The 26,423-nt window shown below is 33.9% G+C and overlaps 2 protein-coding genes across 2 annotated transcripts; both read right to left on the reverse strand.

The window, feature by feature from the left end:
• Positions 1-1,301: 1,301 nt before the first annotated feature.
• Positions 1,302-4,008, reverse strand: LOC129301833 (xylan O-acetyltransferase 1-like). Its single transcript, XM_054940439.1, is given in 6 exon segments — positions 1,302-1,878; positions 1,969-2,127; positions 2,250-2,449; positions 2,649-2,820; positions 2,919-3,009; positions 3,012-4,008. Coding segments are annotated over 6 exon segments (1,578 nt in total). The 5' UTR covers positions 3,619-4,008; the 3' UTR covers positions 1,302-1,529.
• A 10,788-nt stretch (positions 4,009-14,796) lies between these two features.
• On the reverse strand, positions 14,797-17,650 carry LOC129301834 (gibberellin 2-beta-dioxygenase 2). Its single transcript, XM_054940440.1, has 2 exons — positions 16,706-17,650; positions 14,797-15,251 (listed from the first exon to the last, which is right to left on the reverse strand). Exons 1-2 carry the CDS (start codon positions 17,528-17,530, stop codon positions 14,898-14,900), a joined length of 1,179 nt encoding a protein of 392 aa, XP_054796415.1. The 5' UTR covers positions 17,531-17,650; the 3' UTR covers positions 14,797-14,897.
• Positions 17,651-26,423: the final 8,773 nt, after the last annotated feature.

Genomic DNA, 26,423 nt, shown 5'->3' on the forward strand with positions numbered 1-26,423 from the left:
TTGCATGAAAGGGGCTAACCTTCATATACAAAATCCATCTATATTTGGCATTTGTCCTACTATATAGGCAGATATGAATACTTTGACTACTAATGAGCTTTTTATTTATGTTGATGGAGCTTTTGTGGTTTCTACGGATGTTAAAGGTTGTGGAGGACTAGTTAAGCATACCAAACGGAATGCCATTGAAGCTTTCATGTTCCGATTAGAGAAGGGTGATAATTTGATGGCGAAACTATGAGCATGCTATATAGGACTTCAGCGTGCTTGGGATATTAAAACCAAGCATGTAAGACTCTATAGTGATTGTCATGAAGCATTATCTTTGTTAAGAGCTACTAATTACGATCTTCATGAGGATCGAGAGATTATTATAGAGATTCAACAATTACTTCAAAGAGATTGGCAAGTTGATATGATTTGCCTTGCAAGGAAGTTCAACACAGAAGCTGATTCCTTAGCTAAACATGCCTTATCTCTCCTCATGGGCTAGTGATTCTATTCCTTCATTCATGGAGGACTTTTAGCTTTCTGTTTGATAGTTTGTTTTGTTTTTTCATTTATATAGAGGAAAGAAAAAAGAAAATATGCCTTTAAAGCATCATTTTTTAAAATGTACATAACCACTTAAATTGAGAATATAATTTGATTAAAAATGTTTTTAACAAAGGGAGTAAATTTTATACAATGCCTCACTACTCACCTAGCTAGCTTCCTAATGATCCATGAATTTTTAGAATTTAATGAGCTATTTGACATGGGGTGAAAAATAAGAATGTTGTTTGGAAATACTATTGCTAGATATGCTATCAGGAGCACTAACTTGCTGTGATTAACAATCCCAATTCACATATCTCTCTTACACATGGAGGTAGTTAGATAAATACACCTATCTCATCTTACTTTAATTTAAGTACATTCTTATTTTATCTTTAAAAATATTATTTGACATTTACTAAATTTTACTTGCTTTTTACAGGCTTGGAAATAAATTTCTCACCTTTCTCCTTTTAATTATTAAAGCACCTTGGCTTGATAATATAGTTGAATTTAGACTAATTCTTACTTAATATCAAATACCATATAATTGCACTGAAAGAAAGCTTGAGAACAAATTAATTACAAGCCATAAAACCAAGGGCAACTTTTTTTTTTTTTTTTGGGTTTTTACTCGAGTATGTACGTACTTGCTTTATTTCTCTTCATAAACATTGTACAACTTAGGTGTTCCTTTGCTCTTCGGCCTCAGTCAGACTGGCAAGACAAATAAACATAAGGAAAATTGAAAGAGAGGGGGGGGGGAAATCAAAATTCCAAATCTTATAGCTCAATTTTGAAGAGTCGAAAGCTAGAAGAAGATACCCTTTGTGGGGAGGGGGTTGGATTACAAGAACTTAAAACAGATAAAACAAAAGTTGAAGCCTTTTTCTTATGAGTTGAAAGAGCATTTCAATGCCAATTACGTGAAGTTGCTATAAAAAAAAAAAAAGGAATACGTGAAGATATATATATGTACGTACGTCTGAATGTCAAGATTGAGAGATTATACGTGCATAAAGGAACTCATTCCACGTGTCGGGTAACCCTGGTAGGCACCAATGGATACAATCCGCATAAGTAGTCGGGTCGGCCTGTTGCTCCGGAGTCAACATCTTCCCTTGGCGGATCGTATACACAGATGTATGCGCATCTTTTCGAAACTCCGACAAGGTGGTGATGTTGATGAAGCACACCGGCACCTTCATCGACTGGGTCACATTGTTGGCGATCACGAGAAGCCGGCGATCCGTACCCACTTCCGGCGGGGTCGTCGTGTTCAAAACAGGGGTGGTCTCCTTCGCACATTTTATCCCATCTGGGTTATTCCAATCCTCACTCCTGCAAATTCATTTGCTTCAGGATAACATGATATAGCTCTTTAATCTCGATTCAGGTTCTTAAAAGTTGAAACTAAGATTCGAGGATTACTTGATATGAAGAGGTGACATGCTGGTGAAGAAAACTTTAGTACGATTTGGATCAATGTTGTCGTCCACCCATTTCGACCATGTTTTCAGAACTCTCCCATATGCTATTGGCCGAGAGACTTCATCGTATTCAGTGGACCCTTCATCGAACGAGCCTCGTCTGTCGCGTCACGTGTACGGTCCAACGAGAGAAGTTGTTTGTTGATGAGATTGCTTGAAAAGTACGATACTTGGAGTAAAGAAAAGAAAAGGGCGAGTGAGTGAGAGAGATCTGGTACTTACAGAACTTTCATAGAGAAAGTGTTCATCCACCATACGTAGGTGTTGAAGATGAGGAAGTCCACGTCCTTCCAGTTCACCCCGTGCTTCTCTATTGATTCAGGCATGATTATGCGGTTCAATATGCTGTGCATGTTTGGATCATCTGAATTTGACTCCACTAGAAATGGGGCCCAGTAGAATTCTATTGTAGTGTTGTAGTCCTGCACGTACACAGAGATGGAGTGAAACCTAAGCAAGATCTCTCAAATCAAAACCATTGCTTGCAGTGAAAGGCCCAATTATATTGAATGAACACATCACAAATGGCCATCCCTCTCTTTATGAACAGAAATATTAATTCTTTATTCTAGCTAACAGTGATTTGATTAAGGGTTATAATTGAAGAAGAGCAAGACGAACCTCGATACTGAAGATAGCAAGAGAGCCAGTCTTGTACCAGGTCTTGTTGCCTGATGGGTTCGCAGCATTGACCATGCACACCATTGATTCCCACTGGTTTCTGTTCAGTGAGTCTCCAACGAACATAAGCCTCTTACCTCTGAGCTTCTCAAGCAACAATCTTGGTTTGAACCTGAAAGATGTTACAGGGATGGATTCGATGAGGGGAAAAAAATAAAATAAAGAACGTTACAATAAAGAGGGTAAAGAAAATCAAAGAGAATTGAATACTTGGGTAAAGAGCAGTCTCTGGGTTGCCATCTCCAGTTCTGATACAGAGAATCACGTCTACCATTCTTCATGCAGGTCACTTGGGAAGTGAGAATTCGCATTTCTCTTCTTTGTACAAAGGATGGGTCACGTTATCGAAGACCCATTCCCCTGTAAACAAATCACAATCCTCTGGAGGTAACTCAACAACTTCATCTTCTTCGTCATCATCGTCATCCTCCTCCTCCTTCACACCCGGCAACTCGATCTTCTCATCTTTTTCTTTGGACACGACTGAATCAACAACCTGTTCTTGAGCTTCATCGGAATCGTCTTCCTGGGTTTTCTCCAACTGATCTTCTGATTTCCCGGAATCTGCGACGGTTGCGATTTCACGATCTACGTCTTCCTCCTTGACGTCTCTTCGAACAGGGTCAACTACGGCAGAGTCGTCTACGCCTGTCTCGCCAATAGCATCCTTTCGAACAGGGTCGACTGATTCTGTTTCTGTATCTGCTTTCCCTTCTTGGATTTCTTGAGCTTTAGTTCTTGAGAATGGGAACTCAGCGATGGACTTAACGTCCTCGTTGTACATGAAGATCCCGAAGAGAATGACAGAAAAGACGACAACAAAGATTGGGAGGTTATTGTTCTTGCGGGCCTTCATTATCCCTGCTTCGAAGCTGAAAAGAGGAGCACTCTTTCTGCGAAAAGGCTGCATGAGAGAGAGAGATAGAACGCCTGAGGATGGAGAGATAGAGGGGGAGATAGAGAGAGGGGAATGAAGAACATGAATTTGAAAGGGAGGTATGTGATAGACGGATGGGGTTTGGTGGGATGGGTGTGTCTTGGAAGAAACTGGTTAGAGAGAATTGGTGTCGGATGGAGGGTTGTCTTTCTCACATCAGAAGTAGTTCTGGGCTGTATGTGAGAGTATGTTTTAATTCCATATCATGATCCATGGTTAACCACTTGAGATATTATATGATCTCGGAGTTCAATGAAGAGAGAGGGATAGAGAGAGGAGTGAGATGAAAGGCTCGTGCAAAGGGTTGGTCCTAGTCTCAGTCACTTGAAAGAGGGAGGAGGTATATTGAGGTTGCTCTTTGGTAGACACAACGTTGTTGTCTATCAGTTTCAGAGTAGAAGCCTGTGTGCTTGATGGTCAGACAGTAGTGGGCTAGTGGCCATGCTTGAGACTCAAGCCTGAACCTCCTCTCTTCATCACCAGAGAGACACACAGCCTAGATTCTTCAAGTCAAAGATATATATATATATATATATATATCCTAATGTGTAATGGAACCTTGATAAGTTATAGTTTCCATTAATTAGCTTAGCTTAACCATCGTTTTTGCACGCGCTGAGATTAGTTCCCTTTAGATTTGATTAAAGTACACTGAATTTATCGTGTTTTGACTTTATTGTAAAAATGTCACTTTCTAAATGCCTATTCAAGTTGAAAACTTAAAATGATATTTGAATTTAGCGAGCGATTTGCAAATTCTCGTGGATTCACATATATTCTAGCAATTAACCTTAGGAGGTTGGATTTATCAACCTATCCTCCTTGTTTTGCAATTTTTTAAAAAAAAAATTAAATGAATGCATAGATAAAGCTAACTAATTAGGATATTAAATTTTGCAAGCAGCGCAGGAAAAGCTTATAAATACTTGAAGAGGTGTCTGTCCTCTATTCATCTGATGTGCAAAACCGTTAGAAGTAAAAACCTTCGACAGTAAATTCAAGCACTAAAAAACTGCAATAAAGTTGTTGCGATGCCTCCAATGTGGAGAATAATTTTTTTGCCATGTATTGAAATATTTAAAATTCGACAAACATAAATTTTAATAATCATTTAGATATGATGGAATTGATGGGCATATAGCTAATTTCTGTGGTTTTTTAAACAATTTATACCTGAATAATAATAACAAGTGTTCAATTTTTCATTTTAGTTTTTTTGGTGAGGTATTTTAACGAAAATCATTTAAATTCTTAAAGTAATTAATTTTTTTAAAAAAGAAGTGCAGTACTAACCATCTAGATAGAATTGGAGAGAATTAAAAAGAAGACAGTCAAATTCTATTTTAGCTCTTCTTGGACTGGTTGCAAGAATTATTTGAATGTGAATGATTTTTCAGACATATAAGCATGTGACGATGCTTGTTTGGCATTAAACTAAGCAAGGCAGAGTTGTTAAGTGGAATGGAACGGCAAAGATTTTGGAAAACAAATCGGAATGATGAGTAACTTTATGTTGGAGAGAAGTAAAAGCTAAGGAATGTTGCTCTCTTCATTTTCTATTGGCCGTTGGCTTTATGGTTGCGAGCGACGTGCCGTTCTTTTCAAGTTAAGGCCCCTGCTCCAACGGTATCAGTTCCGCAAAACAAAACTCCAACATTGCATATCTCCATCTAGCCCTTCCTTTCCTTTCATTTTCTCTTTCAGCCAGTACTTGTGAAAAATCCGTTCATCTACTTTCGGTGACTATAATTAGCATAAGCACTCAATCCTATTTAAACCATTAAAATTAAGATTAATAATTCTAAATTTACACTCCACTCAAAATTAATGAGGAGGTGAATTTATCTAGACCGTTAATCCAAATTTTGATAGTTTAAATAGTATAGACATTCAGTGCTGATACTAAGTATAGTAAATAAATTCAAATCTTGTCTACATATCAATATAAAAACTTCACATTATTGTACCACCAGTAATAAGCCTCGTTTGGGAACAGTTACATTTTCAAAATATAATGGCATGACTGTTCCTAGATTAATGGAGAAGGACGATCAGAAATGGAGACAATCAACGCTCCAAAGACTTTAACAACACATATGCTCTTAATGCTTGAAACCCTTGCATCATTGTGACCTTGTGACTTGGATTTACCTAGCTTATGTTCAATTTAGTTCTTAGGATTTTTACATTTCCTATTGACGCGAACATTCTACTTTTCCCAGGCCTGTCAATGCAACTGTATTCCTCAGCAATTTGAGCACTACAATATAAGTCATTGGCAACTAGTTTATGTAACCATACTCTTGAATATAATAAAGATAACATTTGATTTATTCTAAATACTCTCATTAATTACTCAATAAAATAAGGGTGTAATTGAGAAAAACACTTACCTAAAGCCCTATATTTTGAATTAAGCAACACTTCTAGAAGGCAATTTATATGGTGGTCTAAAACAAGTAAATAAGAGAGATGTATGCTTACATATACATAACTTATCACATGTTAGACTTTGATTCAATTTTTTTATAACAGTTGGAATTTGAATCTCATATTTGATAATTTGCTATGTGGAATTAATGAACTCTTAATAATGCAGTAAGATATGGATAAACAACTTAACTACACATGCCTGCATGGCAACCTACTGGTCATCCACATCAGTCTCCAGCAAATTACTCACAGGAACCATCTCTCATAGTTAGAGGGGTTTAATTTGTTGAAAATATTATACATTAGTCTTATAGAAGAGAATTTATTATTAAGAGACCCTATAAAATTCATAAAATACTCACAAATCTTAAATTATGAGTATTTATAACTCGGCAAAGGTTATTAGTTACAAATGCACTTTGCCTAAGTTGTAAATGTATAGGACTTGGAAATATTTTGTGAATTTCATGGAATCTCTGAGTGGTTTGTAGAGCTTTACATAAATAATTAGCTAATGTTTTTAGAATTTCAAAATTATTCAATTAAGAAGTGTTCAGTCAATTAGAAAATATCAAAATAAATTAAAGAAAAAATTAATCTTTTAGTCCTTGTAATTTTGGCACAGTTGTAATTCAGTCTCTAAATTTTGACTCATTATAACTCGATCCTTATAGTGTTAATTATATTCTAACTCAGTCCCTAAACATTGCTTCTTGTAATACAGTCTTTATAGTTTCAACTACTTAAATATTAATCCCTAGATTTTCAAAAATAAAATTATAAAAATTAAAAATATTTTAAACATTTCATCCACATCAGTCTCCAACAAAATACTCATAGGAACCATCTCTCATGGTCGGAGGGGTTTAATTTGTTAAAAATGATTCTATAGAAGAGAATTTATTATTAAGAGATCCTATAAAATTCATAAAATACTCACAAATCTCAAATCATAAGCATTTACAACTTGGCAGAGGGCATTTATAACTGGGCCAAGGGCATTAGTTAGAAATGCACTTTGCCTAAGTTGGAAATGCATAGGACTTTGAAATATTGTGTGAATTTCATGGAATCTCTGAATAGTTTGTAGAGCTTTACATAAATAAATGAATTTAACTAAAATTAGCTAACATTTTTAGAATTTCAAAATTATTCAATTTAGAAGCTGTTCAGTCAATTAGAAAATATCAAAATAAATTAAAGAAAAAATTAATCCTCTAATCTTTGTAATTTTGACCTAATTGTAATTCAGTTTCTAAATTTTGACTCATTGTACCTTACTCTTTATAGTTTTAATCATGTTCTAACTCAGTCCCTAAATATTATCTCTTGCAATACAGTTTATATAATTTCAACCATTTAAATATTGATCCCTATATTTTAAAAAAATAAAATTATGAAGATTAAAAATATTTTAAACATTTAATATTTATAATATTTAAAGATTAAAAGATAAAAATCATAATATTTTAAACTTTTAATATTTATAATAGTTTGAACTTTTAATATCTATAGTATTTATAATATTAGTAATAAAATTGTAGAGATTAAAATTATGTTAAAATTTATTACTAATATTTTAAATTATTAAACCCTTTTAATCTTTATAAATATTATAAATATTAAATGTTCAAAATATTTTTTTAATATTTATAATTTTATTTTTTTAAGTATAGGGATCAATATTTAAGTAGTTGAAATTATAAAGACTAAATTGCAAGAAATAAAGTTTAGAGACTGAGTTAAAATTGAGTTAAAATATAAGAATTGAGTTATAACGAGTCAAAATTCAATGATTAACTTATAAACGGGTCAAAACTATAGGACCTAATGGTTAATTTTTCCTAAATCAAATTTAGAGAAATAATTAACACACTGAATAAAGGTTCTAATATATCTTTTTTTTTTATGTAACATCTTAAAAAATCAAACCCCTATTAACTATATCAAATTAGGATTAATTAATTAAAGTAATGTGACATGTGGTTAGAGGATTCTAATGAATGTTTTGTGTTATAATTTCATCTCTAAAATTAGGTTTAGAGACGAGTTAAGATGCCCGAACCTTAAGAAGGGGGAAACAATAAGAGAAAGTGTTTATGTGCCATGTACTACAGCACAAGAGTCATAAACACATGAAGAAGAGTTCTCTGTGTCACATGTTGTGGCTGACAGTAATAAGCTGAGTTTCAGTTCGAAAAGGAGAGAGAAAACATAAATTTGAGAAGGAGAAAATGAAGAGCAATTAGAGAGCTCTACTAGGGCCTCTGTTTATAAAGGTTTGGGGGCATCCTGAAGCTATTAAACCTAATAGTAAGCTTCTTAACTCTTTCTTCTTCCTTCCCAACCCATTTTCTTAAGTTTTAGGTCAGGGTTTGTTGATGAAAGTTAATTTTTGATCTATATAAATTATGGGTCCAAATTCATTGACTTAAATAGAGTTAATGAGATTGTTTGAAGTATTTAAACCTAAGAATTATAGGTTTACATGTTTTGATTGCTGAGAAGGCATTTTTGGTTGAATTTTCAAAACAAATAGGGTGGTTTGAAAGGTTTGGATGCCATTAATGATAAGTTAGGAGTTTAATGAAGTTGGTTAGGGTTGATAGAAGTTAATAAATCTAATGGCACTACTACAGGACAAACTTTTAACAATGGCTATTTTATACTTTTAACATCAGTTCTAATAATGGTTATCCTTTAACTGACGTTGAAACATGCATTTTTTATTTTTTTTAATTATTGAACAATCAACGTGAAAAATAGATCTTTCAACATCAGTTATCACTATAATTGGCGCTGAAACAACTTTGGACGTCAATTTATATTAACTGATGTCAATTCTTTTTTATTTATTTATAACGTTGCCAACACCTCATTTTTAACAATGGATTTTATAGAAACCAACATTAATAGTTAAAAATATTTTTTCTAGTAGTGTGGGTAAGCTTGGATGCTAAGAATGATAATTTTGGAATATTTATCAAATTGAAATTTGAAACTTTAAGTATGAAAATGGTGATAATGATGATTTTAGACATGATTAATTTTAGATTAATTGTCCATGCACCAGTTTGGGCTTGAGAGCAAGCTTGGAAGAAATTGATTGAGGGGTCAAAGGTTTATGGTAACTGGAAAAAATCTATTCTGTGCGATTATTTGTTAATTGATTTATATTTTCAAAAATAAATTACTTTATATGGATGAATGCTTGATATACTTGTGAATATATGCAAAAACATGTGATGTTTGAATTTGAAATATTGCAATTATATTTTAAAAGAAGAAGTTGATAATTTAACGAGATGTTGGGTTGTTGTTGTATTGGTTTGTGTACAATATATGAATAAAAGTTGAGAATATGTGAATGTGATATGTATACAAGAATAAAAATAGGAATTGTGTGTGATATATGAATACATGTAATTCTCACATACGATAGCCTATTTTTATGTTAAAAACAATGCACTTGCTATTGTGCACGTTTATGTGTTGAAATATGTGAGCATGAATTCAATGCATGATCATTTATTAGGAGTTTGCCTAGGGAGATGAGTAAATAAATCCATGTGGTATTATATAGCTGCCCTTCAGTAACTTAAGGCTCACGTGTTCTACTATTTGTTAAAGGACTTGAACTTAACTATCTCCACCTGTTTGTCTTAGAAACTAGTGTAGGGTTTACAACACCCCAAGGATTTGAGGAATGGGGGAAATCATCATCTGAGGGTGAATGTAGTAACTTTTAGTTAGGTTGCTCCTTGCAATTGGTGAGCTTCGGTAGTCTATTCACACGAATGAAGCATTATTTGATTTGTAACTTATGGTTTCAGCCTGAAGAAATAAGGAGGACATAAGAAAAAATTGATTATGCATTCTTATTTGACATATCACATTGTTGATAAGTTTGTGACAGTAGTGATATTTGATTATGCCTTTGTCACATGGTTATTATTAGCATGACAATGTGCATTACTATGCTTGAATGGGCCATTATCACATGGTTATTAGTATTGTGGCAATGTGTCTTATGACATGACTTGTGGAAAGTAGAAATAGGATGAATTATATGACTGCATTATGTGATATGTGCTTAAATGCATATGTGTACTCATCTCTCGTGCATATTCATTATCAATCAATATGCAATTGCATATAATAGACGTACCTTAGTTATTAAGTAGTTGTATCACCCCCTCCCTCTCTTAACATTTTATAGGCTTTAACTCGGGTGCGAATAGGGAAAAATTTTTGAAGGTTTAGGAATTTTATTATTTTGACTGTAAAGCTTCCTAAATTTATTTTATTTTGTGTAATTAATAAGATATTTCTAATTAGAAAATACATTTTGAATATACTTACACTATAGGGATGTTTGTGAGTGATTAATTGTATTGGGCCCTGATATGTGTGTATGTAAAATTTGATTAATTCTTACAGGGCCAAAATACTAATATAAGTATAAAGATAAATATATTATTTATTTTTGCATGAATATTTGTCAAATGAAAATGATTGACCTCCCCTATTGTTTTTGATATTGAAGGGTTGAGGCTTGAACATGAGAGCTGGTTGTTATTTTATGCATATGGTGTATTGCACAAGTTGTCCTCAGTCCTATGAGAATGGTCTAAGTGTAAGTAGTAATTTTTGTCACATGTACTCAATTTTGGACACCCTTGTATTGTGAAAAGTTGAAAAAAAATTTAGATGTCCAACTTCCTTGTGTGGAATTATTTAAAAGTAAAACTCATGTAATTAGTTAGATTATAAAAATAGCTTTTTTATAGACACATTGATTAGACGTCAAATTGAGAAATAAGGCGCGTCAAAAGTTTCCCCTGTGTGTTGTCATATAACAAAATAATACAGTCAAATTTTATGCAGTGCTCCACTGCACACAACACAAAAAAGGACAAGCTATGGCGCATGTGTACATGTCACGATCTATCCCTCTATTTTCTTTTTCAATTGATTTTTTAACTAGTTTTGAGTCTTTTTTACCACCAGATGGTATCTCATGTTTCTATACCTAACTATACTTTGTTTTAGACTTAATAAAGTCACTTTTAAAGAGTTATCAAAAGTTTAAAACTTGGCTTTTGGATTCTTGAATTTAATTTTTTATATTTAACTATGGTTGAGTAATCCTTTTTGGTTAGCACCAATGGTTACCGATGATGATTTGATTAGATTTGGATTAATAAGGGCGATCTTATAAGGGACATATGTCTTATTGACTTCTTAATTTGTTAATGGTCAAAGAAGAAAAAATATAGAGTATATCAAGGAGACAAGGACTATAGAGAATATAATTTATAATAAGAGTGCGAAAGAGTTATTAATAGTAGGGGTGAGAAAAACCAAACCGAAACCAAAAATCGAACCTAATCGAATCGAATTTTGTCTATTTGATTCGGTCTATTTGATTTTTCGGTTCGATTTAATTTTTTTATTTTAAATATTTTGGTTAATCAGTTTGATTCGGTTAATAAAATTTTAAATTGAATAGACCAAACCGACCGAATTACATATAATTTATTAATTTATAAATGATATTTAATTTATAAATTTTTTTATTTTATTTTTATTTTTTATTTTAATAAAGAATAAAAAATAATAACATCACTTGAAACCCTACTTCAGTCAGTCACTCTTATCAGTAGGTGTTATGACTAGATTATAGGGCCATTATTTGATTATCGGTGTTTATTTGTGATTGTTTATTTGATTATCCATGACTTTATAATATTTAGGCTTTATGTCATATGGGTGTAATTAGAATGGGCTCATATTGAAAAAAATGAATAGAAAAAAGCCCAATTTTATAGTGTTATTTGTTTTAATATTTAAAAAATGGGCCCAATTTTAATAGCCCAATATGAAACTGAAAAACCAAATTAACCAATCGAACCGAATTATCAAATTTCGATTTGATCCTTATTCGGTTCGATTCGGTTTTCATTTTTAGTATTATTCGATCGATCGGTTTTGTATATTTTAGGACTGAACTGAATTGAACCGAACCAACCGATGCTCACCTCAAATTAATAGTAGAGTCAGCAATATGGGCCATGTTTTGTGGGTTGGCCTGAATAACTAATCAAAAAGGTCGGGTTGAGTTGGAAAAAAATGATTCAAATAAAAACATTTTTTTCCCGAACCATATAACCTATGAACCATATGGGTTAGGTTTGGCTCTCTTAACTCATATTATTTTTAAAAAAATAAAAAAGAAAAAAGGAAAATTTTTGTGAATATAAACCATATTGGGTATAACTTAATTAGCTGAATCAATTCATATATTTTGTATAAACATTATAAATTAATATTTTAATATATTTATAATGAATTATGAATGAATATCAAATTGAAACTTATTATTTAAATGTATTTTTTTAAATTCATAAAAATAAATCAATTGATTGGTGAGTTAATCCATTCAACCTGTCAACCTTCGAGGATTTGGTTGAATTGAAATTTTTTCCAACCCACATAAAAATTAATTGAAATCAACCCAACCTACATTTCTTTCAAATCCATATGAGGCAACCTATATGGTTCGTGTTGGCCCACATTTCCACATCTAATTAACAGACTCAAACATCCCTCAATGTATGATGGATTTATTTATCACAATTATGCTTTAAGAACATTGAACATGCTTTAAGAAATTTATGGTGAATAGTAGTATTATGTAACTCGTTTTTGTGTTTATTGTTTAATTATTTTTTTTAGAAGAAAGTTTGGATACATTGGGTCCTAGAGCTTGGGTTAGGGAATGCTTACGAACTCAAAAAACACTTATAATGTGCTTATATATTGCTCACCAATAAGCTCCTTACATTAATAACGAGATTTGAATCTCATAATTTTATGAAGTATGAATTAAATTTTCATCAACTAGACTAATTTTTTGTTATTGTTTTCTTATTTAATTGAATGATGATATTGATTTTGGTCAACTTTTTTTTGGGCTCAAATATCATAAATATGGGCTCATAGAAAGAAAAAGAAATCAAAAATATGGGCTTGGGCTCTATTATATCCTTCTCCCGCTGAACATTCTTTAATCATTTTGAAAATTGATGCAATCGGTCCATTTATATTTTGATCTTCTTAACATCTTTCAATTTGTAAAATCCCCATTATTTTTGTGAGTTTTTTTTTTGGTGTGGGGGAGAGTGGAGGACTCTTTAGAATATGTTTGGTTCAAGAGAAGGGAGGGGGAGGGGGAGGGGGAGGGGGGCTCCCTCCCAATTTGGAGGGGAAGCTTTGGAGGGGAGGGAAGAGAAAATTTTAAAAATGTCCCCTCCCCTCCTCCTAACCAAAGAAAGGGAGGGGAGGAGAGGGGCTCCCCTCTTCCTAACCAACTCCCCTCCCCTCCTCTCCCCCAACTAAATACACCTTTAATGTCCACCATTAAAAGATAGGATTGAAAAACATTTGACAGACAGCGAGTTTAGAATCCTGTCATTCTAAAATTAATTATTTTTTTTAAGCTCGAGTCTTATTGATTGAGTTTAAAATAAAGCTTGAAATAGTTTTTTTTTAATTTTTTTTTATTATAATATTACATATTCATGCTCTAAAGTGAAAATGTAAATATTATAATATATAAATTAAGTAATATAAATCCTAATTTTAAAGTATAAATGCATATATTAAAATTTAAATTTAATCCAAAAGTATAAAACACCACAATTTTATGATAAGTATAAGCTTAAATGGATAGCTCGGGCTCTCTCTCTCTCTGTTTTTGTTTTTTTTTTTCATGTGGTACTTAAAAGAACCTAATTCAAAAGATCTTTTATAAACCCAAAAAAAAAAAGCTCTTTTATATTAAAATCTCTAATTGTCAAAACTCAAACCCAATAAAGGGCTTAAACGGATATTTTGACATGCTTGTCCTGTATTGTCAACTCTACTATGTTAGAAAAGTACCATTGACCAGTCGAAGGAAAATTAGGAAGGAGGACATAATGATTTGGGAGAAAACCATGGACCTATATATTTAGTATTTCCCAATTTTCTACCGGTTGAGGATGCCGCAATGATGGCGTGGGCTGCATGCCTTGTATACATAATAACCACATGTTGTTTGAAAAAAAAAATAAAAAATACTTTCATTTTCTTTTCAAGTTTTTAAAAAAATATTAATATTCAAAAAATAAAGAAAATATCTATTAATTACTTGATGGAGCGAAAGCTTGAAGGAGTAATTTAAAAAAAAAAAAACTGACCACCTAACAATAGGTAAGTAAGTTATACTCTCTCTGTTAAAAAATGTAAGGCATTTTTTAAAGAATTGAATGTTTAAAATATAAAATATTTTTAGTCTTTTAAAAGTAATCATTACTTTTTTTTTCAAAAGTGTTTACTATAAGGTGTTTAATAGGGATAAATATGAAAAGATAGGATTAGTTTAAAAGTAAGTAACCACTTTTATTAGAGGATGAAATTTAATTAAAAATATTTTATATTTTTTAACGAAAGAAGTACAAGCTTAATCAATTAATCTGCACCTTCGTTAAGTCCTTCAGGAAGAATGCAGGGCAGAATCAAAATACCAGGTCCTCGTGACATCTAACCCAGCTATCTGTTGTGTTCAGTGTTCCATTGTTGCTTACATTAATTGATGAAGAAAAAAAGGCATTTATTAACCAAGCAAATTAACTCAAAACTAAAAGCTGGTGAAAGGGGGAAAAAACTCTAAACTAAAAGAAACAAAATCAGATTCTAGAATATATAATAAATCAAAGGGTCTCAGTTGAAACACTATCCCAAGATCACCAAAATAACAAGGTGCATTTACAAACTCAGAACAATCTGTCAATTCCTGTTCCTTGTGACGTGCTTAAAGTGGAAGTGATGCGATACCGTTCAAGAGGATCCTTAAAGAGGAGGCGTTCATGGTATACCCTCCAAGCATAGTCCTCAAAATCAAAGGACTGAAACACTGCCCTCTTTTCCACTTCGTCGTCGTTTCCTTTATCCTGTTCGTGTTCATGCCCCACGGCGGCTGGCCTGGGAAGGATCGGAGCCACCCTGCTCTCTGTCGGAAGACTCACCAGCACCGTCATGCTTATGCTTCGCGAACCACTACTCACTTCTCCGCCCATTTCCCCCACTGCTCTCCCTCTCACTTTCTTCAACTTCCCATTGCTCCATACCTTTTCATTCTCCAGACATACCCAACATTAGACTTCAATTTCAATAAATCACTTCACAATAGTTGCGTACAGCTGATTAGATTATTAATGTTATCTAAAAAACAATTCCAATTTACTCACTATTAAATGTATCACCTTAAAAAGTTTCCTCTCTCACATCTAAACTCTTTTGTAAGTGTTTCGTAAATATTTAGTAGGTAAAAAATACTTTCTAAAAAGGGAATGAGAAATATGCCCATCTCATTTATATATATATATTTCTCATTTCGTTGATTTGATTGGCCAAGAAAGTCAGATCAGCTTATTTTAAATATCGGGTGAGCGGTCCAGATCCTCTTCTCATCCTTTCTTTCCTTTTCTTTTCCTCATCCTCATCTCCTCCCGTAAACAACAAAATAAATGGTACAAATTTAATCATTTTATAAAATAATTATCATATTATCATATGAAAATAAAAATAAATTTAAATTATTAAAATTTAACCTCACAATTTACAGTTACATACTGTTGTTAAATTTTAATTTATTTTATTAGTTATAAACTAACTATACACTTTAAATTTTAACATTTTAAAATTATTTATTTATTTTTTAATATAATATCATGATGATTGCTTTACAAAATAATTGAATCTGATGCCTTCATTTTTTAACCAAAGGTGGAGATGGGGATGAGAAGAATAAAAGGAGAGAAGGAATGAGGAGAGGATAATAAGTTAGTAACAATCTCAGGTGCCTACATTGATAATAAGTTAATAACAATCTCACACAACACGTCATAAAATAGTTTTGGTGGGTGGTAATAATATGTCATGTTTTCAAGATTGTGATAGAATATAAAAAAGACCAACAACTTTTTTACTCCACTCCCTGCAGTCTTAAAAAACTTGAAGATATTATTATCACTTGTTTATATTAATCTCAAGCCTGCTGTGAGATACCAACATTTTTCTTAAGAGAAAAAAAAAAGGCCAACATTTTTTCTTAAAAGATAAATTTATATTTTAAAGATTTTTTTTTTAAATGCCAGGCAACTTTCGAGCTGCATGTAAACCACAAAGGCGCGGAGTGATTGGCAATTCCATTAAAAATGAAAGAAACAAAAATTACCCCCCCTCCCGGCATAGGCATTGCATGGGATGCCGTCATTCCCGATGCTCCTCGGGCGCTCGCGATAAGAAATCAATTTTTTATTAGACAAGTGTCCTCCAATTCTAATATTTAAATTTTCTGAAATTAGAATTTGTGAATTTAAAAGAATTTCATTTTAATATTTCACTCATTTTATTATTTTTGTATAAAATATAACTTAAAAAAAAAAAACTTGTAAAATCCTCCCATCTCAATCTGAGATGACTTAAATCCTAATTCTAATACTAATGACAATGGCGGAAAAACTTACGCGCCATCAATTTAATTAATTAATTAAAATAACAATGAATAATCTCGTCTCACCTGAGCAATGTCGCCAATGGTGACCAGGATTGAGTCCACGTCGGGCAAAACGGACACCCAACCCGAATCCGACAGCAGCGAGTGCTTCTGACTCCTGATCTGGTACTGCAGCCCAACTATGAACGGGTAAAACCCACCCGACACGACCGGCTTCGTGCTCCGCTCGCACTCCGAGATCCACATCATGGAACAGAATCGGGTCGGGTCATCCCTCACGGGATTCTCGAAATCCATGGCCTTCGACAGCAGATCAATGATCTCTAATCCCAACTTCTCCAGGGCGCGCGTGAATTCGCGCAGAGATGCCAAGGACAACTCGGTAGACTCGGTCGAACACGACCCGTCCAGACGGAACGACTCGCCCTGCCCACCCGCTTCGTCGTCGTCGTCATCGTCGCCGCCGCCACATTCGTAACCGAGAGGCCAGTTTTTGGGGAGCAACGACTCCTTCTGGTCTCTAGGAAGATCGAAGAGGGCGAGGGATTCAGACTCGGCGGAGCTGGCGAGTTCTGGAGGTACAGAGTGGTGGGTGAGCTGGAAGAATCCGAGGTCGGAAACGAAGGAGAGGAGGTCGTTGGTGGGGGTTTGATCGGCGGAGAGCGATATGACGGGAGGAGAGGTGGCTGGGGAGGAGGAGCAGCGAGTGGGGAGAGAGAGAGTGGGAGGTGGCAGGCGGTGGAGGAGGAGGCGGGAGAAGGCATCGGCGGCGTCGGGAGCGGGGCAGAGATTGTTGTTGGAATGGGCAGAGGGCGTGGGAGGTGGAGCGGAGGTTGCGCCGCTGTAGAGGATCGGCATGAGTGGTTGTTTGCTAGCTGAAGAGGCCATGACGAGGAGAAGCAGTGTAGGAGAAGGAGGGACGTCGTGAAGTAATTGATCAACTGGGGAGCTCGTTTCTCATATAGTTGATGATCCCGTTCTATGCAGGCGTGCGAAGATTGGCGGCACAAGCTTTTCGCGCGTGTTAAGGGCATTGAATAAAATTTACTCGACACATTTTCCCTGTATCGTTATGAATTTAAGAAATAAATAATAATATATGACTTATATAGCATTTTTTTAAATACATGGAACATAGGAAATGGGGGCGTCCTATGTTGAAGGGAGAAGATTCAAGATATAGCCCGAACAACAAAAGTCACACACACACACACACACAATGGAACCAAATGTGAAAAAAGCAGAAGAAATATTATCTCCATTTGCAGAAGAAAAACAAGTTATCTTAAATAAATATTGATTGTTTAGGTCATTTGAGAAAACTAATCCACGTAAATGGATAATAAGAATAATGATGACTTGTGGCTTAATCATTCCGTATACGGAACAAATATGGCCGGGAGGATTGTGTTGTTGATTAAAACGATGAGTTCAGTTAACATAGCATCTCTGATAACTGGTGCATCAATTATCATTTATATTTTATACATATACATTAAAAGCTGGAAAAAGCAAATAAACCCATATTCAAAAAAGCAGAAGCAATTTCAAAGGGGTATGATATGGGTTGTGTCTGTATTGTGTGGTTGAATATATACTTCCTTTGATTTTATTTATAAAACATTCTGTAAAAATATTTTTTTAATATAAAATATAAGATATCTAGTAATAATTAAATTATCTTTTTAATTTTATCTCTTATTAATTAGCATAAAAATATTCAATATAATTATATTATTATTTAAAATAGAGAATAAAATAAAAATATCTTTTATTTTTTTATAATATAAAAAAATTGACTATTTTTAGAATGTTTAAAATAATTAGAAGTATTCTGTACTAAAAATAAGAGGAGGTAGACAAATAAAGATGAAGGCGGCTTTTGAGGTTTGCAGTTGCATAGTGGGAGACTGTTGCCTTGTTGTGAGGAAAGATTCTTTATTTAAACCAGGCTTTTGAATCACGTGCTCTCATAAAATAACTACCAAGCATATTATGCTTTGGATTTGGAATCCTCATCCTTTTGTACGTTTTGTTTTTGTTGCAGTCAAATAATAATAGTTATAATATATGGCGTCAGCCATGCCTGGGTTGTCAGATGTAATTTACATTGTACAAACTCCTATGCATTTTCTCCTCACTCTTCAACTCTCGCAGCCTGACTATCTTACAGAACATCACATGCCTTGCCTCACTTTGAGCATGGTGTGTGATGCTCCTTCTATCTCATTTCATGTTTTAAAAAATTCATTTAATTTTATAAATCATGACACAATTTTTAAGATAATATTTTATAAATATTTTTAAAATTATCCTTTATAAATAAAAAAAATAAAATTACATTACTTTTTAAGTTTATTATATAAGATTATATTTAAAATTTTATACACTTTTATTCATTTTATTTTTTATATTATTAATAAAATTGATAAAAATAATTTGTAAATAATCCGGAAGCAGTGCATCTCACGTGCGACTTTCACGTTCATCTTGATTTGATTTTCACGGTACAGCCCCATATGAAATACCTAACTACTTGCATATTCATTTTGCTTGCTTTTTTACCGAATAACGAAATAAATGTTTTGTTCAACTGATGAAAAAATTAAATTATTTTATTTTCAAAGTTCAAGTTTAAATTTTAAGATATACTATCATGATAAATAAAAATATAAAAAATCATAAAAAACTAATTTGGGAGGTAGTTTAGGAAGAGATAATGTTTTATTATGATGCGTCCCTAAAATGCGAAGTCAATAATCAATATTGACGTAGGTCGGGTAATTTTGGGGTTGTCTTCTTTGTCAGGTCTCACTGAAAATTAAAAAACAGAACAAGAACTAGTCCTTCATCGACTGCGAAGAGAATGTTTGTTTATAGCATTATTAGTTTTTTGTTGTTGAAATATTTAGTTTTATAATTACTATGAAAAAACGTGCATGACATAACACCTGACCTAAGGCAAAGCGAAATATTTGTCAAAATTTAATTTGTTTTGTTTTAGAAATATAAAATCACAAAAACAAAACTTTTGGTCTACCTTTGAACATTATACTCTGTGTGTGTGAGCAGCTCGGGCGCAACTCGTGATGCATAACATGTTATCTTTAAATATCTCAATTCATATATATAATTGAATATGATAGAATAAAGTAATGTATACGTACCTGAAGAATCTATGAGCGTTTGAGAAATCTTAATTACCTCGAGTGTAGGCAGGTGCACAACCCACAGGTCCTCAAAGCCTTCAGAGAGTTCAGAGATAATGGTACAGTAGAGAAATGAGTCATGTGTCTTGTGGTTATCGACTAATTATCTTATATAGATCATATCGGTAACCGTCTTATTAAATAATAAATAATTATATATTTTATTATCTCTGACTCAGTCAGTTAAGAGATAGGAAATAACTGACGGCTATTGGGTTGTGGGTTGGGTCTTTGCCCATTGGACTCACTTGTGTGGTTTTCCTATCACGGGCCATACAAGATCATAAAGACCAATTTGTTTAGGCTTATTAATTAATATTAATTCATAAATAAATAAATATTCCAATAATCTCCCACTTGGATTGCATTAATTAAGCAAGTTATATAAATAAGCCATAAACAAAATTTAGAAAATGAAACTCCACAAAATCACTGGATCCTATGGGAAAATAGGTGATATAATGTCTCATAATCTGAATAAAATACAAAATTTTTATTCCAAACACAGCTCAGTAAGATAACAACATAAATCACTAATTCTTATGGAGACACAAGTGACATACATAGCGTACCACAACAGAATCATTGAATCCTATAGGTATACAAATGATATAAACGCATCTAACTGAACTGAACATAACTTACAGAAGAAAAATAAAGCCTAAAGAGAAATTATAGCATAAAAGATTCTCAAGTTCCCACTAAACTAGGGCATCAAAGGAATTCATAATACCCATACAAGTTTCATGATTTTGAAAAACTTCTACAGGTAAACCCTTGGTCAGTGGATCTGCAAGCATCTGCGTGATAGGAATGTGTACCACACCAGTTTGAGACTCAGCAATTTTCTCTTTCACAAACATAAGTTTGATATCAAAATGCTTTGTACGGCTGAAATTTCTGTGATTATTAGCATAGTATACTGTAGATTTGTTATCACAGTAAATGGTTAGAGGACATGATATTGACTCAACTAGGCGCATGCCAGATATCAACTTCCTCAGCCATATAGCATGACGTGTAGTCTGAAAACAAGCAATATACTCAGCTTCCATAGATGAAACTGCCGTAAGTATCTATTTCACACTGTTTCAAGAGACAGCTCCTCTAAACAACATGAAAATATAGCCAGTCATGGATTTATGATTGTCCAAACAAGAGGCAAAATCTGAAACTAAAAAGCCAACAATTTCAAGATTTTCTGATCCCTTAAAGTCATAATCAGAATACCCAATAACCTCAAGAGAATTTGACCTTCTGTAAATTAATATATGATTCTTTGTACCTTGAAGATACGTTATAACTTTCTTAACAGCCTTCCAATGATCTGGACTTGGATCGTTTAAGTATCGATCCAGCACTCCAATGGTAAAGGCTATATCTGATTAAGTACACACTTGAACATACATAAGGCTACTGACAGCGAAAGCGTATGGTATCTTTCTTATTTCAGCCCTTTTCTTATTATCCTTGGGACACTGTAACTCTGACAACAGTTCACCTTTCTGTACAGGAGCAGGTGAAGGAGAACATGAATCCATTCTGAATCTCTTAAGTACCTGCTCAATATAAGTGGTCTGTGATAAACCAAGAATACCACGAGATCTATCACGATTAATCTGTATCCTAAGAATGAAGGAAGCTTCACTTATGTCCTTCATGTCAAAATGGCAAGACAATAGGTGCTTTATCTCATTGGGAAAATTTATTGAATTGCTGGCTAATAAGATATCATCAACATAGATAATAAGAATAGCAAAATTGTTCCTATCAAACTTCTGATAGATGCACTGATCTGATACATTCTCAACAAAATCGAGCGAGGTGATAATTTCATCAAATTTCAAATACCACTGCCTAGAGGCCTATTTTAGCCCATAGATAGATCTCTTCAATTTGCACAATAGATGTTCTTTACCAGATTCAACAAAACCATCAAGTTGTATCATGTGGACCTCTTCATGCAAATCACCATTCAAGAATGCAGTCTTGATATCCATCTGGTGAAGATCAAGACCAAGCTATGCCACTAAAGCCATTACCACTTTAAAAGCATCTTTGGTGGATACCGGAGAGAAGGTTTTTGTGTAATCAATATCTTCTTCTAGTTGTAGCCCTTAGCTATAAGCCTGGCTTTATATTTATCAATTTCACCTCTAGCTCCTCGTTTTGTTTTAAAGACCCACTTGCAACCTAATAGTTTAAAACCCTTTGGTAGCTCTACAAGCTCCCATACGTGATTGCAATACATAGAGGCAATTTCTTCATTCATAGCCTCTAACCATTCAGAAGAATGCGAGTTAGAAATAGCCTCTTGGTAAGATATTGAGTCTAAACTATCAATAGCATTTGAATCAAATTCCTGCAAATATGCCATGTAATCATCTGGAATAGCAGACCTGAGAACCATTTGGGACCGTCTTGGTTCAACAACCAGATCTCTATCACCTTCTAAAGGTAGTTCATCTTAAGCTTCATCCTGATCTACGACATTATTTCTATCAACATGAGGGGTTGTCAAGATAGGCATAGGCAAAATGCTACTTTCATCATGTAAAGTAATATGCCTAGGCACAGAGCTTCTACTGTCTAAGGCATCTTCAAAGAAATAAGCTCAGTCAGATTCAATTACCCTAATAGTGTGATTTGGACAACAGAATCTGTACCCACGAGATCCGATGCAATAGCCAATAAAGAAACCATCAATAATTTTAACATTAAGCTTTATCTGTTATGGATTATAAGGTTTTACCTGTGCTTTACAACCCCAAACTCGCATATATTTCAACGTAGAGTCATTCCAAAATACAACTCATATGGAGTTTTTAGAACTGACTTGCTAGGAACTTGATTCAAAATATAAACAGTAGTTTTAAGTGCATCACCCTACAAGAATTTTGATAGTGAGGAGTGACTGATCATGCTTCTAACCATATCCATGAGAGTATAATTTTGCCTTTCTGTAACCCCATTCTGCTGCGGGGTCCCAAGCATAATATACTGAGCTTCAATTCCATGCTCTTGAAGGTACAAAGCAAATGGCCCAAGATTCCTACCAGTCTCAATATATCTCCCATAAAATTCTCCTCCTCTATTAGATCTCACACATTTGATCAACTTGTCAGATTTTAATTCGACTGCTGCTTTAAAGGTCTTAAATGCATTAAGAGACTCGCCCTTTTCACATAAGAGTTCAATCCATCCATGATGAGAGTAATCATCTGTGAAGGTGATGAAATATCTGAAATCACCCATAGCCGGAGGTGTGATAGGTCTACATATATTAGTATGGATTAGGTCTAAAGTATTTTCAGACTTCTTTACCCTTTTGGTTCTAACTCTAGTAGAAAATTTTCCCTTTATACAGTCAACACAAGTCTCAAAATCTGAGAAACCAAGATATGACCCAAACGATGATGTTATAACATGGAGGAATTATCATTGGGCCTTTGACATATATGCCCAATGGAAGCATTGATATGGAGATTAGGAAGTTCAAGTGACCAATCATTCAATCGATATAAACCATATATCAAGGAAGCGAAACCAACATTAATGGAATCAAAACAAATGTCAATTTTTTCATTTTCTTGGAAGAATGAATAGCCACAAATGTCTAATGCAGAAGTTGAAATTAAATTCCTCTTCACAGAAGGTACATAAACAACATTGCTCAAATGTAAAACATGACTAGAATTTAAATACAAAGAAATAGTTTCAATGCATTCAACGGATGCTTTGCTCCTTGCTATGCCAAAGATCGACTTCTGTGCCTCACTTAGAACCTTCTAGTTTCTTAACCCCTGTAGAGAATTTACAACATATACAGTGGCACTAGAATCCAGCCACCATGAGTCAAAAGAAGTTTCAATGGTGTTAGATTTAAAATAGACTAGAGCTAGAGGGGTAGTTTGAAGAGTTATACCTTCACTTTCTTGTTTGTTCTTCAGTTTGAAATAATTAGCTTTAATGTGACCCAGTTTCTTGTAATAGTTGCATAACCCCTTAAAGGGTTTCTTCCTTGACTTCTCACTTTTATCACCATTTTTCTTAAAGGTTGGATTATTAGGCGTTGGGGCATCATGCTTCTTCCTCTTTTCTTATATAACCCTCCAAATTTGCTGCTAGAACTATGAGAAACATAGTTTATTGAGTGAGAAGAATTCTTCTTTATAGCTTTCTCTTCTTGAGTGACTATCGATATCATCTGGTCAATAGACCATTTAGCTTCTTGTGAGTTGTATGAAGTCCTCAAGAATGCGTACTCTAATGGCAATGATTGAAGAACACGGTAAACTAAGGTACTTTTACCCAAATCAATCCCATATGACTTAAGCTTGTTATAGTAATGAATAAGTTTCAGAATGTGCTCCCTGACACTAGAAACTCTGTCATATCGAGTATTGTCAAGAAGTGATAGATAGTAGTTCATTTGAGTCTTGTCAAGCTTCTTGTATTTGTTACCAATAGCTTTCAAGTCCTCCACTGTAGTATCCTTTTCAGGAATGTTGTCCCTAATTTCCCTTTCAATTGTGTACTTGATGATCGCTAGACAGATTCGGTTGGACTCACTCCATTGTTTATGGAAGGCCATTTCAGAAGCACTGGACTCGAAAGAGAGATTCAGAGGCTTAGGTTCTCTCAGAGCTAAATATTTCTCAGAAATGGTCAGATACATATTCAAGGACTCTTTTCAGTCATCATAATTATACCCATTAAGAGCCTTTACAAAGGATAGTTGCCTAAAAGCAGAAACTGAAATCGCAAAACAGAAAATGAAAAATATTAATTATGCGTGCACAACATAATTATAAAATAGAATTCCCCAAGAAGCGATTATCGATTATGCAACTATAATTATGCACCAAGAAGGCTCATATACCATAAAGATTTAGCTCATACAAAGGTCCATACAAAATAATGCATTAAACATTTCCATACCTATAGGATACAACAAATATCTAACACATTAGAGGGGTGCTATTAGCCTATCCTCAAAAGCAACCATCAAAATCACATTAATAATGTCACACCTATAGGGTATGTCCATCATCAATGCTGCAAGATCCTAAGCATCATCAATAATTCACAAAGTCATAAATTTTATGACCTTAGGACAAAACAAAATAATTTTTAAAATCCTTAGGGTCTTTTGGGAATTAGGAAACAAATTTAGGATTAAGTGAAATTTTAAAAGGTAATCAGGGGCAAATAAGTAATTTTGGAAGAGATTTGGGTTAAAATTGCAATTTTAAAAGTTAAGGGACTAAACTGTAATTTTTAGAAATATCATGAGGCTAATTCATAAATTCAAGAAATTATGGACCAAAGGAGGTAATTTAAACTAAGGTCGAAATGCAATTAACTAAAACAACAATTTTTTTTACTATACTAGGCTAATACGTTTTGGGCCCAGAACTTTTTTTTATTTAAGCAAAGATCTGGGCCCAAAACCATAGAATCGAATCTTTAGGATTCTGTTCCTAACCCATTTTTGGGTCTTCTCCAGTCGTGAGTTGGGAACGAAGAAGAAGGAGGAAGGTCGGCGGCTGGAACCGAGGAAGAAGGGGGGATTACGCCTCTATGACGGCGCCATGAACGAGAAGGGAGATGACACTAAAGACCGAGCCCAGAGGCAAAGATGACGGCGTCATCCTCATCTCCTTCGACTTCTCCACGCTCACCACACCAGTCCACACTGAAGATCTGAAGGTCACCTGTTTGATCCACGCTCACCGCACCAGTCCAGACAACGGTGCATTGACACAATGTTGTACAGTTCCCAATCTTTTTTTGTGGCTGTTTCAGCACCTTTCGAGCGCTACTTCGGTGCTTGAATAAGATGAAGGCATAACCTTTTGATTTAGAGACCCTATCGATGACAGCCTTGCAATCCTCAATCTCACCATACTGAAGAATCCATGAGCGACGCCGTGAAGGAGGATCTTCAGCAAAAGAAACAGACAGGGAACCATTGAGGAGGAGAAATTTTTTTTATTATTATAAATATAATAAGATAAGTAAAAAAAATTTTCTATTCAAAAAACTCATATTCATACTCATTTCCTGAGTGATATGGATCATAAAAAAAAATTTATCAACATGAGCATGAATCTCTATCAATATATCAATATATGTACATAAGAAGAATTGAGATATATGAATTTAAAATTCCTTACCAAGGCTCTGATACCATGTGTTATCTTTAAATATCTCAATTCATATATATAATTGAATATGATAGAATAAAGTAATGTATGTGTACCTGAAGAATCTATGAGCGCTTGAGAAATATCGATTACCTCGAGTGTAGACAGGTGCACAACCTACAAGTCCCTAGAGCCAGAGCTTTCAGAGAATTTAGAGATAATGGTGCAGTAGAGAAATGAGTCACGTGTCTTGCGGTTATCGATTAATTATCTTATATAGATCAGATCGATAACCGCCTTATTAAATAATAAATAATTATATATTTCATTATCTCTGACTCAGTTAGTTAAGAGATAGGGAATAACTTACAACTACTGGATTGTGGGTTGGGCCTCTGCCCATTGGGTTCACTTGTGTGGTCC

Source organism: Prosopis cineraria, unplaced genomic scaffold (assembly GCF_029017545.1).
Source record: "Prosopis cineraria cultivar Desert tree isolate PC_DT_omini unplaced genomic scaffold, ASM2901754v1 PC2, whole genome shotgun sequence".
In the NCBI taxonomy this organism is placed as follows: domain Eukaryota; kingdom Viridiplantae; phylum Streptophyta; class Magnoliopsida; order Fabales; family Fabaceae; genus Prosopis; species Prosopis cineraria.